The sequence below is a fragment of the Grus americana genome, chromosome 6 (assembly GCF_028858705.1).
Source record: "Grus americana isolate bGruAme1 chromosome 6, bGruAme1.mat, whole genome shotgun sequence".
In the NCBI taxonomy this organism is placed as follows: Eukaryota; Metazoa; Chordata; class Aves; order Gruiformes; family Gruidae; genus Grus; species Grus americana.
Genome location: NC_072857.1, coordinates 39203508 through 39218048, shown reverse-complemented (window position 1 = coordinate 39218048; position 14541 = coordinate 39203508). Strand labels below are relative to the sequence as shown.

General features: G+C 39.7%; 1 protein-coding gene across 1 annotated transcript in view; it reads right to left on the bottom strand.

Moving 5' to 3' along the window:
* Positions 1 to 14541, bottom strand: part of SPAG16 (sperm associated antigen 16) — a 407293-nt gene that overhangs the window by 144809 nt on the left and 247943 nt on the right. The window contains 1 exon segment of the mRNA XM_054830796.1: positions 12575 to 12702. Within this exon segment, the coding sequence (XP_054686771.1) occupies positions 12575 to 12702 (128 nt within the window).

Genomic DNA, 14541 nt, shown 5'->3' with positions numbered 1-14541 from the left:
TGATAAATGGCTTCTTTTTGAAAGATTATTGCTTCTCTATAAAACATTTTTGAGGAGAGAGAGAGAGGGGAAAGAAACAATCAGCTGAGTAAGGGACTGGCATGTAAAATACTATCATTTGCAAAACACTGGCCTGAAACCCACTTGGAGGCAGAGAAGCTGGGCTTCAGCCACAAAAGAGTAAAAGCAGGAATGCAATAATTACATATTTATTTTTAGAGAAAATGAAAAGCTAAACAAACTATAAACCCAGTGTTTACCGGTAAATCCTTTCTGTCCTGAAAACCACTCCTAGTGATACAGGAACAGTCCATTCTCGGGGGACCAACCGGTGGTACCTTTTTGGCAGCGTTTCATTCCTCCTGTGTTGGTGCCAGGACACTTTAGGTCCTGAAACAATTAATTTTAGTAGTGCTGCAGCAAACTAGTGCCAGAAATCTGAACTTGGGAGACAACGATGCTGCCACTGAATCTTGTTTATCTGCCCTAGCTCTGAAATCACCTCACAATCAAGAGGGGCTCTGAGGTTGCACTCCTGAAAAGAAGCTGACGGACCTCAGCCTGCCAGGAAAGCAGGACACTAAGCATCCAAACATAGCATTTGTGAGGGGATTAGTGCACTCGTGATTGGATTTGGCATGGGATAGTGTGTGAGACTGGGATTTATGGTAGGGATGAGGAATTGTGTGCTGTGATAAATGTACATCCTTGAGGTATGCCTAATTGCTCTAAGAAAACAAAGGAGATACCGTTAAACACAGGAGGAGAAAACACACAGAGGGAATTCTGTAAGGGATCCCACAGCACTCTGAGAAGGAGCTTGCCTCCAACCAAGAGCCTGAGAAAATGTTATGACGCAAGAAAACCTGGCTTTTAACTAGAATGACACAGCAATTCACACCACTGATTGGAATACTGTCCAGACCAGCACAGTGACGGAGACAGATCTCTCTTAGTTGCTTCACATAAATTACAGAATGTAATTCAGCACTGCCTTATATTCATTGCTGCAGAGTCAGGACACTTGAGGTTCTCAGGGTCCCAGCATAGACAGTTCTGCACAAAGTGAGTCACTACTAGTTTTGACAAATTCACAATTACAATGCCATCACATTACCTCATCTGAAAGACAACAAAAGAACATGTACTCCTATTTCTATAGACAACATGAAATCCCATCAGGGCAGTCTACTGGAGCAATTTTAAATAGAACTGTACAACACAAATTAGGTGCTGCCTCATTGCTTCTCCTCTCCAACAGCCCGTGCTAATGCCTCCCCACGTCCACATCAGTAGTGTACAACACCTGAAGCTCCTTCTCAGGACAACAGTTTTTCATTCCACCTCCACTATTTTAGCAATCAGGTCTATCATTTGCATCAATTTAATCCTTTTTACAGAATAACCCAAAAGACACAAGGGGAGAAAAAGGTTCCAGAAAGAAAGAATTGAACATGTTCATATTTTAGGACTTCAGCCAAATCATCATTAGATTATTTATTACAACACACTGAGATGGCAAGACTCTTACTTTTTAATGTGTTTTTCTCATGCCCTATGCTGCAGTCTACATCTATAAGAAAAGGTGAAAGGGGAGACAGAAAAGAGGTGAAGTGATATGCTTGCTACTCATCAGCAAATTCCTGGCTGTGTGAGAAAGAGAAAAAGCATCTCCCAAATTTCCGATCAGTTTTTGTATTAGACCAACCGCACTGCCTCTTAACATAAAATGTCCTCAACTGTTTATCGAGCTTCTAAGTGTGGAAGCTGAATTCAATTATAATCAAAGAGTTGGATTTTGGCCTTGGATCATAAAATGTGAACACCGCCCCTCCATGCTGTTGCCTTGGGGGTATCAGAGCATAAAACTGTTTTAAACCTGTATCTGCCTGGCAGTTCCCTGTACATTAAATACGTACTACAAAAATTCTATCATATGGGAAATGTTTGAAGTATGAATTACCACTGCAAACTTTCACTATCCATCGACACTGCATGAGGCATCCTACTCAAAACCAATTTGACAGCCTACAGCTTTTCCTTCAAAACTAGAACCCTCAACTATTTTGCAGATGACACCTAAAATTGACTACTTAAACCTTCTTGAGGCAGCAAGAAAATATTTTTTTAAGCAAATATCTTGCAAGCCCTGAAAAATCAAGTTTTTTAAACACACAGCTGAAGTCATCCCAAAGGCCTGCTGTTTTTCAGTTCAAGCCGTTTCCCAGACAGTATCTCTCTCACTATTACGACAAGTTTGTGTGAACTGGAAGTCTAAAGAAGCCACCCACTGAGGCTGTGGGGAACCAGAATGGGAATAAATCTATACACAAGCAGTAGTGGTCAGAAGGGAGTAATCTATACAAAGCAACAGATTGATTCACCACTGTTTTGATTCAGTATTTACCAAACTGGAAAGCTGTTTATTGAAAATATATTACTTACTTCACAACATTATTGTTAGTAGAAAGGAAATTGATTTGTAAAGTTTGGGGTTGTTTGGTTGTTGGGGTTTTTTTGTTTGGGTTTTTTGTTTTTCATTTCAATAGATCTTTTTTGCGAATGCGTAGCCACAGTCATCATGTCATCAGACTACTAAAACGTAAGTTCTTACAGCTATGTCTGGGAAGGGATAGTGGAATACATGGTGTGATACATCACAGCTCATGTTTGGAGTAGAGAGTCTAGTGTAATCTTTCCATTTGAAAAATAAAACCCCATCATAGCATATTCTGTGTAGACAAGTGTGTCCAGATGCCTTACTTCAACCTGACAGAACAGCAGCTCTGTACTTAGTAGCACATAAAAACAGTTTGTGGGGAATCCAGATAAAAGGAAAGATAACAAACTTCCCACTCCTTTTCTTCAGCATAACACAGCAGAGCATTGTAGGCGTGCAGGTGGAGAGGTGGACATGCTGATTCACTAAGATGACCTTTCATAAAAAGTTCACATCTATAATCTGCTTTCCTCAATATGTGAAAGAAGATTCCTCAATTAATTGTGGAAAGGAAAAATCATTTAAGATGCAATGCCTTTAACTTAACAGACTAACAGATTTATCTATTTCTCATACAACCTGAACGGCATAGTAATTTCCCCACACACACACACTGCCTCATCAACAATAGGATTTGGTTCTGAGCAAATGCCTTGAAGCAGAACCTAACTGTAGCAAGCACAACAATTACTATCTAGAGAAAGTGTTTACAGTTGGTGTGCACAGTAACTATTCATGGGAGCTCAGTTCCCCAAATGTCTACAAAGCTCACAATATTAGACAACTCCCAGATACTCCTGACGTCTATTTCTTTGACGTACATGCTTAGCTGAATTCTGTCTCCTATGGTTTAATGAATTTCCCCCTGCACAGGAATACACATGTTCCACAGGCACACGAGGTGCTGAACACAGCAGGTGTTTGCTTAGCAAATTTCCACATCCATGCTTCGAAGTTTGGCTTAGCTTCCAATTACCTCGCGCGTGCAAGCAGTATGGTGATACTTAACTACATTTATAACAGGCTCCAGAACAGGCTGTCTTCATACCTATGAACTATTGCAGCAATTAGCTGCTTTTGCAGTGATGTGTAAGCTAGACATTTTATCTTGAAAGATCTGTGGCAGAGGGTAAAGTATTTGTAACAGAGCTTTCATCTCAAAAGTGTTTCCTTCCCTGGCCTGTCAGGACAGGATAACTAAATTTCAGAGATGATGCAAATGCTGTGACTGATTTTACTCCACATTACATTAGCAGGACTTTGTGAAGAGCCCGCAGCTTTTCAGTATGAAAAGACAATCAGTATGAAACTCGGTAGTTCTCCATTCAGGGGAAGGGGAACGGTGCCTGGCTCTGTACCTTGGTTATGAGTGACTATTTTTTGCTTGGAGATTCTGAACTTTCTATCAGTTCTTAAATCCTCCGGTGTCACCTCTCGCTACTGCTCTGTCAAAGGCGACAGTGTTAAGTGGTCTTCTGAAAATTTTTCTGACAAACACCTTTGTGCTTTCCTCACCGCTACCTTTCACACCTATAAATATCCATAGGCCAACTTGACTGACCTCTATGAATTTCTCCTGACTTCTCATGCCTACAAAAAAAGTTGCTAATAAATGGTCTGTGTAGTACAAACATTGTTTATGATGTTAAATAATAACATAATGGTTTCACTGAAATTTTGTGCTCTCTTTGGCTGAAGCTTCTGGCTTCTTTCTGCCTTGGCTATCAGCTGTCTGGAGTAGAAGGATGCTGTGGCTATGTACCTTCTGCTGCACTGCACGCAATGGAGGTCTGGTCTGGGAAGAGAGGTGTTAATCTAATATCAACTAAGTAAATTTAGCTATTATTTTTAATTAATTTAGGTATTGTGTGGCCAGTGGTAATCTGGTAGGAACATTATTACACACATACACGCACTAAATTGCTTTTTTACTAATGACTCATTTGTTTTATTCTTGCCTCTTTCAAAAAAGCGATTAAGTTGAAAATGACCTTTTGAAGATTGTACTTGTGGACCGATCTTTTCATTTTTAATTACTTTCTTTGCTTTAATTGTTACATTAGGAACTATTAAGAAAGCAGCCAGCTTCATAATCAATAATTTAATTAGAGTTTTAGGACCTAGAAGTCAATGCAAATGTTATCACGCAGTCAGGCCTTTCCCAAAGCCTTTGAAAGAACTTTACTCCCATTTTCTTTCAAAGTGACATTGGCAACATAAAAATTAAATTCACACTTACTGCAATATATCATGCACACACATTATAGATATACACAGGCAGCTGGTAAGAAGTTCAGATTCAGGTCAATCTATTTGCTGGCCAGACAGGAATACAGCCTGCTTCTCTCACTTCATTTCTAAATAATCAGTGACACAGCCAAATGCCATTACACTGCACACTCCAACAGAACCCACTCCCTGTACAGCAGCCAGGAGCCATGCTATCTAAGCGTTTACTGAAATCTATAGCCAGACTTTTCCCCTGGCTAGAACTTCAAATATTTTAAATTTATCTATTTATAGGTCTTTAATTACTACTAATATTCTAAGATAACCAGCGGCAACTGAAAACTGATCCACTCTAATTCTACAACTGATGAAATCTGATTCAGTCAGTAGTGAATTAATGCCCTCCTCCATTCCTCTGCTGCCTCTCTGCCTGCCCTTGCAAGTTTACAACGCATCAGCGTCAGTGATACGTCACAGGGAGCTTTCAGTGGAGCCGTGAATTGCGCTGCCTGCTGCCTGGAATATGGCTGCCCCTCACTTGTAATTGTAGGCATGTGTTTCACATGACAACGTCGCTCCAAAACGCCTTGCCCAGAAGCCACCCCTTAGCTGGTAAGGCACGAGTAAATAGAAACTAGTGTGCTGAGACACACAGGGCCAACACCTCCCCACCATCCACCATTAGATTAGGGGGGACTGTTCTGGGGAATGTGAGGGAAACACAGCAGGTAGATGAAAGAGAGCCTTAAACCAGACCGGAAGCTTTGGTGGAAGGCACACCACCTCGCAGAAGGGTGGCTGCAGTGACCTGCTGGGCGGTAGGGAGGCAATCAGGTGTGCTGGGAGGTTTGTGAGCTTGGCAGCAAACAGGAATTCAAAGACAGGAACACCTATAGCTTGCTAGGGAAGGATCAGAGGACCGCTCTGACTGTGGGAAAGGCAATGACATGAGAAAGGAGCCAAGACTCGCTCTAACACACACAGCAAGTTAAAATCAGGCTGGGCTGCACTGCAAGAAGCTTTGCCTGAAGGGTGCAATGGCATTTCTAGCTACAGGAGGAAACGCAGGCAGAGGCCCTGGGGAAACCACAGCTGCACAGGAACGAAAGCATCAGGCTGCAGAGGACCCTGTTGCTCTCTTCTCTAGTAGCAGCTTAAATGACTGTGAACTCCATGATGCAAAGGTGTTACTTTAACTAATAACTACATCCCTGCCAAGATAAAGCCATTTATACATTTCACAGGAATTAGGAGTCAAGCTGGATATTAAAGCTTTAACATACAGAACTCTCTTGTCTTCTCAAAGACTTCTCCTTGAAATGAAGAAAGAATGTAGCTTTTCTATGTCATGGAGGCGAGGCAGAGGAAGACAACACATTAAAGGGGCCGCCTTCCCGCTGGCAAAAAGACTCTGACGTCTAGTGGACAGGCCCAGACATGTCAGTGAACAGGAACAGCTTAATAAAACAATAATTATAACCTCTTAAGAGCCACTAATTCATCTGGAGCTTTGCAGAACAAGCTAACTTGTCTGATCTAAAATGTTTAGAGTCTGATTTAAACCCAGTTTAACAGAGGGAAAAAAGTCCATGAGATCAACTGATTATACAGTTTATTAAACTTTGGATTTAATGGTTTCATTTGGGAGCAAAGCCAGGAAGGCAAGAAAAAGGAGGGACAAGTCAGTAACGGCAGGCCAAACAAAAGGCAGAGTCATACTTCCAGTCTGAGGGCTACTCTGGGGACAGCAGCCAAATACAGTTGGAAAGGCAATGGTTTTCCTGCCTCTCAGGAAGAAAAAAAAAACCAAACCAAACCACACAGCAAAACAAGAACATAGGATATGTTCTTGCTTGCATCTCAGTCAAATGATCCAAATTGCAGAGTTATATGCTCATTATTTGAAATATTTTATTTTAGCCTGCCTTTTTCCACAGAAGTTGTGTCAGAGGAAAGTCAGAATGTAGCATTTTTAAAAATTACAGTGGCCTTATCAAGCTTTTTCCCCAATTATTTTTCAAGATTGGAAAGAAATCAAGACATTTTTCCTCAGCCGTATTTTTGGTTTTGAAAAAACTGGCACCAAGTCTCTAAGAAAGCATCCCAAACAGATTTAATATAAATCTCTTCAAGTTTCATTTTTGTCTTTCATGATATTACTTTTTGGAGAAAAAATAATCCGTATTCATAGCTATTTGGTCTTGATTTCATATTTTACTGTGACTCAAATTCCTTTTCATATTAAGACAGGGAGGTTTAAAATATGAACCCATTATTTACAAACACGTAGAACAGAATCAGGAACACAAAATTTGTTACACTTCATGCCAGGAACTGGACTTATCCTTGCATGTCCCTTATTTACAGCAAAGTAATTCAATTACACTAAGAGATTCAAAGTTTGCATGGAAAAACTCTTTGTCTCCAATACTGACGACTTCAATCTTTGACCTACTTTTGAGGAGGATTGACTTGAATGATAAACTGCCTGTCAAAGATTTATTTTTTTTTTAAATGACCCATCCTGTCTAACCACTCAGCTCTTGAATTCATTCCTCAGGAGTTCAAAAGGGTTCAAATAAAACTGACAAATCCAATACCCTGAGGATATTCCCACTGATAATTTTGTGTCTAAGGTGTTTATGGAGGGATAAATCAATCGGACTAGGCCAAAAAAAAGTAAAGATGACCAGACAGGCTTTCAAAATAACTCCCTTTGGCTGCTCTGTGCCTGTCTCATATGCCCGATCCTTAAATACTCTGACATTTTTCCTGAATTTGCCTCATGAATGCCCACTCCAAATGAACACAAGCATAAAAGCCCCCACCACAGATGGGCAGCATCCCTACAAAGATCTGGGTGTTCCCACATGCTTTAAAGCTGCTGATGAAAAAGTTCTGACTAAATCTGTGTTGAAAACCAAGTAGACTAAAAGATAATTCGTATTTAACTGGAAGAAACAAAAATAGAACAGTTTTTTTTTTAGGGAATTACTAATTTGAAAATTGTTAAGTTCTGACAAAATCAACACTGAAAAATAAGTGGTCTAAAAGAGAATGTCATTAGAAGAAAGAAAAAAGATTATCTAAGGAAATTACTAGTTTGGAACACTTGTGCTGAATTTAATCAAGAGTTAATAGCTTTTAGATACAATCCAGCTGCAACAGGAACACAGCAGGGTTGTCCCATGCCACAGACATCACACGGTGGGGGAAGATGGGCTGTATTGTGAAGGAAAAAATTGCAAGACTGGAGCTTAGATCAGCATTGTTGTAATTATTCTATATTCATATGAAACACATAAGCAGCTAAGCACTCATCATTAAAATGCCACACCACAGCTGGCAACCTTAGCAGAGAGCTCAAAAACTAGTGCACATAAGTATTTGTTCTCCGGTAGGACACAGTGTGAAAAGCCCTTTTAAATAGCTACTGTCCTTAAATGATCTGTATGCCTTAAATCAGATGCCTCTTACAAGACCGCAAAAATGCAAATTATGCCACCCCAAATTCTTGGGGATTTACTCTGTTATTTCTTTGAACTCACAGACAGATCATTTCAGGATCTAAAAGTCTGTGGGGTAGATCATGAAAAGCCAAGAAAAGTCCCAGGCAGGGTCCTACCCGACCACCTGTAGCCACTCTAGAACAAGGGTTGGTGGGGTTGCTGTGGACCACAGGAAAGGTGATGCCTGACAGGAGGGCTGAGCATCCCCTGCTACTTCTCCTACCAGATGGGGCATTCATTTGGGTTTCCCTGCTGTTGCCCAGAGACCTAATTGCATGGAAACTTAAACTCCATTGAACTCTGGCTAACATTCAAAAGCCATTAGCAGAAAATAATAAGCAGACATCATGAGTACCGAAGCCTCAATTTATTAGGAAATAATGCTTTTAAAAAGGGCTGTACATAAGACCCTTTTTTATCCAATGCCAAATTTAAAGGAAAAAGACCTGCCCTAAAGGAACATCCAGCTGCCTCTCATTCTTTTCCTAATGCTTCTTCCTAATGTCTTTCTCTCAGTGTAATGTGTCCCTGAAAGTCCAGCCTGCCCTACTACATGAAATGTGCTGCACCACACTCATGAAACATTTCCAGGGGCTAAGAGAGAACCAATTCCTTCACATCCACAAAGAGATACCCCTGCATGAGCCTGAGAGGAGGCTCTGCCTGGATTCCCACTCCCCTCCCTCGCTTTGGAGCAGGGGGAAAATGTACATCAGTCTGAGGAGTATGATGGCCACAGTCAGGTTCTGGCTCTATAAGAACAAATTATCATTACTGGGAGCTATTTGCTGCTGTTAAAGCAGGATTTTGGACAGTATCATTTTTGTTTTTTCTTTTTTCCTCTGAGATTGGTGCTTGCATTATTCATCAAAGACCACACTACCTCGAAGCTTCTAACTTTTGATTGTGCTGTTCAGCTCACAAATTACTGTCAAGGATAAAATTTGATGCACAGAGCTAGAACTTGCATCTGGTCACTGCTCTGCTGTGCTGTCTTACCCCTATTTAAGTCATCTTTGACCCAAATAGTAAAAAGTTGACATGCTTGATGCCTTCCTGTCTGGATGTCAGGGATATTAGTTTGATAGCGGGGTGCGAACAGGATCCTTTTGTTTGTGTTATATGCCAGCAGTCTTCTGCAAAAGGAATGCAGAAAAATAGGGCTCATCTTAAATCACTAGGCAACATTGCATAAAGTCAGGAATATACCCTGGATAATTAAAAAATTAAACTACAAGCACTTGAATATCAGTGATCAGTAGAGACCAAGATGAACAACAATTATCAAACAATATCTCAAATGCTTAGTACTTCACAAAATCAAATAGAAAAATAGAGCATTGCATGCATCTAACTTTTTACAGAGCTGTACATGTGCTGAACTTTATTCACAAGAATAGTATCACTGATGTGAATGGGACTGTCCAATTAAGTACACACACAAGTCTTCCCAAATCTTTGCTGGACACAGTCTTTAGGGTATCACTACTGAGTGCTGACTTCTAAATGACTACCACTTCACTGCACAACTTTTGAAAAAAATAAAATACCTGGTTATAGAATCTGACATTTCAAAAATCAGAAAGCAGATGAGACAGTTACTAAATCAATAAGTTTCAAACATGCAGAATGAAAAATGTGAGTACTTTTTTTCCCTCTATTTAATTATTTAAGCGTATAAATATTTGGCATTTTATCTGTCTGAGAAAGAGCAAAGATTCAGCTTGGCTCAAATGTTATCCAGACAAATCTGACTAGCCCCAAGAAATTACTCATCAGAACGCGGGAGACGCAGATGAGCGGCAGACCGCTTATCACGAGAAGAATTAACCCAGGCAGGTGAACTTGTACTCTTGGGGTCTTGTGTTCTTTTGCACCTCTCACATTTATCATTGGACACACTTTGCAATTCATGAGTAGAGATGCTCACTCTGATGTATCAGCGAGAAAATATTCTCGTGAAAAGCCAGAATATGCTTGTCTTTCTATGAAAGTGGCATAAAGAGAAATAAATTCTGCAGCTTATCTTGGCACAAAAGCCATCAGCTCTACTGGCAAGAAATTCCTACCAATGAATTGCAGCCTCAGTCTCATACATCTTATCTACTAGTATTCTGGCATGGTATGAAGATGGTTCCCATCCAAATCCAAATCCAACTCTGCATTTTCTCCCAGAATGTTTGGAAAGAGCCATAATCATCTAAATACTATTCATGTTTCTGTGTTCTCATTTCCCCATAGGCAACATATATCTTAGTTTTAAAATGACAGTCAATGCGCTGTAGATTTTTCTGAACCATTAGATCTGACCCTAAGTTATCGGGGGGGGGGGGGGGGGGGGGGGGGCAGAAGAAAAAAAAAAGTAATGTCATGTGTTTCAAAAGTCTGAAGGCTGCACTATAATTTCAGCTTGGTAATTACAAAGATTTATGTTCCATTCTGCCCCAAATCCAGAACTCATTGTCCATTCAACTTGCACTGCTTTGACTTACAGTTCTCTGCATCCATTATCTTTAATAATAAAGAGCTGACTAAAGTTAATGATTGAAGAGCAAGATGTGATTAATAATATGAATCTAATTTATGAGAAAACAAACTGGAGTATGATTTTTATGTTTCATTAAAATTATCTTAAATGTATTCCTTAATGCTAATTAATCTCACAGAGGTGAGAAAATATTCTGTTCCAAATTAATGGGAGAAAATCATTCATCTTCTTTCTGGAGGGAACATTAAATATCATTCAGTATTTAGAGGGAGATAGCATCTTCACAGTGATTTCACCACGTAAGTGATGCTTCAATGTGGGCATGTATCTGAAATGTGCAAGATTTCCCACTGACTAGGTAAACAATTCAACAGAATAAATACACAACAAAATGCCATATATGATGTTTTCTTTTCACAAAAGGTCTTTCCTATCTCAGCAAAATTACCCAAAGCAGAAAAACAGTGCTGGTGAACAAAAATTGAGCAGGTTTTTTCCATAAGTTCAAACAAAAACTCTTTTATAATTCTGTTAATTTGCTATGAACGGGAGATTACCGAGACATTTGCAAGACAAAGTTCCTTGCAGGATTTACTGAAAACAAAGCAGAAATCTATTTTTTCACTGAGTTTTCTACTTTTTTTTTGTATTTCACTATTTTTTTTCCTCTCTCTGAATTATTCATATTTGGATATCAAATATTCTTACAAACCCACACATTTAAGAATAATGAGTCTTGACTGGCTTCATTTTAACTTGTGCTTTATGCCCAGGATTATTATTAAATGACTTTCTATTCAGTTGGTTTCTATGATCCATAAATAGAAATTGCTTAATGAGCATCTCAAATATTCCACTGTCATTTTCACATCAGTTTTTCTTATCCTATGTTTGTATACCTCTGATGACAATACCTATTAATACACAGCAATAGCTCTTTGCCTCCTTCCTCTCAAATCCCTTCCATGAATACAACCTTCTCCATTCCGGGCTGGAATCTTGTATCTTTACAACATTTGAGAAACGCAAAGCGACCGTAATATCAACTGAAATAGCAACTTGAGAATTTCAAGAGCTGCTCTATGACAAATACCACAACAGCAGCAATAATTATTGAATTTTCTGATGAGAGAGAAAAAAATTCCTCTTGTCTTGTTCTCGTATTCTACTTGAACAGGATTTACGTATTTGGTCCGCAAAGCAGCAAGGACAAATACACTCTCTAATGTACTAAATCCATTTCTGCCTGTACCAAAGAATGAAGGTGGAGAAGAGTAAAAGAAGAGATGCAGAGTTTCTGACACTACCTACAGCAATATATTATGGAGAAAATAATACATATTCCATGAGAAATCAGCAGTGAGTTCTGGGCTGGCTGGGGAGGGATCCCTTCTAGAGAAAGAATAAATATATTAGACTTCCACGCAGCTTGTGTTTCTCCTGTGGCATTTTCCCCCATTTCCTTTGTACATAACTTAAAGCACACGCCAGCACTTATGAAAGCAGCCCAACAAACCTGACCTTCAGCTGCTCTATCTATTGAGCTGATAAAGCACAGTGAGCAGCAATGCAAGCTTCCAGACCATCAGTTGCTAAAACCACCACCACCTAATTAAGTTTACCTATTTATTCAGTGATCTGAGTGCACGTCCATTTGTTGCACTGTGAGGACTCAGTCATATTTTTGGTAATCTTTTTGGTCAGAAGATAATAGCCATGTTAGTGAATATTCTACTGCCACATCACCCTTACTTTCTATTTTGATTTTACACTCGCTTCCATTTTTCTCACACCATACTTGCCATCACTTTGCTTGAATTCAAAAAAGACCAAGAAAAAGACTGCTTCCCGTTCTGGCTTCCCAGAGAGATAAAGTCTTATCAGCAGAGCTAGTGAGAACAGTGTTGGAGAATAGAAGAAACTCAGTGGTACTGACTGAATCTTTATGGCCACACATCATGTATCTGCATCTCTCACTGCAAAAGAAAACACCTGAAATACAGCACTTCCCATTCAGGATAATAAGAACAAGAGACAAGTTTAGGTAAATTAGTAACACATTTCATGTATCTTTCCTAGCTACTCTTTAGGAAAAAATGAATGTTGACAGCTATTCATCACCCAAGCACTACACCACGGTGAAAATAAAAAAACCCCAAACCCATTAGTGATTGCTTCCCAGTAATGAAGGCTATAGTGGAAAGGTAAAAAAAATGGAGAAGCAGGTTTTAAAGGATGGAATTGCAAAGAGCAACAATGAAAGCACCACTTTTTGTTTCCTGGGTGCTTCCTCAAAACCTTGTTTGATATAGAATTTAAAAGGAATGTGGGTGAAAAGGTAGGATGGGGACAGCACCATTTCCTTTTTAAAGATATCTTATTCCTTCTTGCTTACAAAGGGACTAAGAAATCTATAGCACCATGCCAGCATGCACCTTGAAGAAAAGCCAGAGAGTGCTGGCAGCCTGACTTTCTTCTCAAGCTCTGCAGAAAGACTTGTAGAAACTAAGTGATGTCTGGGAGTTCTTCACTGCAGGTAAAGTCTTGTCACTGTGGACACCCAAAAGGCCGTTTCCCTGAAGAAGAGGTCTCTTACTATGGATGAGCCCCACTAGTAGCCATCTTAAGCTGTTAGTTCTCAAAGCAGATGTGAGGAAACAAAAGCGAACCCCAAGCATCGAGGTCTTTACCATGAACTGACCACAGCGCAGGTGAAACTACTCTGTGACATGGTTCTGGAAGTTCTTTCAAGGCAAAGACTTCCAACTATCCTGCCTTCTCCCAGCTGATCAGCTATGAAGTAATACCCTAGAGGGTTTTGTTTTGCTTTCTGGTATTTTTGTTTTGCTTTCTCATCTTTTAATGAGTTAATTTCTAAGACAACACTGTTGACCCTTCTCAGTTCAGTGTATGAACCCGATACAGATGGAACACAAGACTGGAAGCTTTTCCCACTGTAAGGAATAGAGACACAACTACTATGACACCACCGAGAATCAGTTCTCTCACTTCAGGCTAGACAGCTATGATCTTATAAAAGCTAGTTTTGTTTTCTGCGTGCACACCAAAGAAGGATGTTCCTTAAACTGGAGTCGAGGAGAGGAGAAGGAAGAGCCCAAGGATGACTCACCAGGACCACACAGAAGGTAACAAACAAATCTGGGATTATTCAAACTGAACAGAAAGGCAAAGACTTAACTCCTACACAAGCATATCAAGATTGGAGACAACTGAATTGAATTCACCACCTGTTATGGCTGTATACAGAGTCACCCATGGTGATAAGTGTTTCAGCCTATGATTTCTTTAGATATACATGAAACTTCATGAATTTGCAGTGAAAACATACAGGTAGGTGAGCATACTATGGAAAAACCTAATCAATGTAAAGTCAGTAGTAGTTCCATCCTCTTTGTTCAGCTGACTCCAAAATAGTATGAAAAAATAAAAGCCAACAACTCATTATAAATTATTACAGCTCTCAGTGAGAGCTCAGAATTTTATTCCCTGCTCATGTGATTCCGACAGTAGAAACACACCTCCCCTGAGCTGGCTGCTGAATATATCATCGAGGCTTGCAAATTAGATTACTGGGTGGCTCTTAACAGAGAAATTTCTTACAATATTTATTAAGGAAGCTGTCAGCAGAGGGAATTAAAGATGTGAGTTTTTCTTTTTTTTTTTTTTCCTTTTCTTCCTGCCTGTATGTCACCAGAAGACTCTCGGAGCTCTTGTAGGTTTTGTATCAACAGCACAGAAGATCAGTATCTGCAGATCAGATACAGGTCAGTAGAGCGAAAGGGTTTTGATGGACA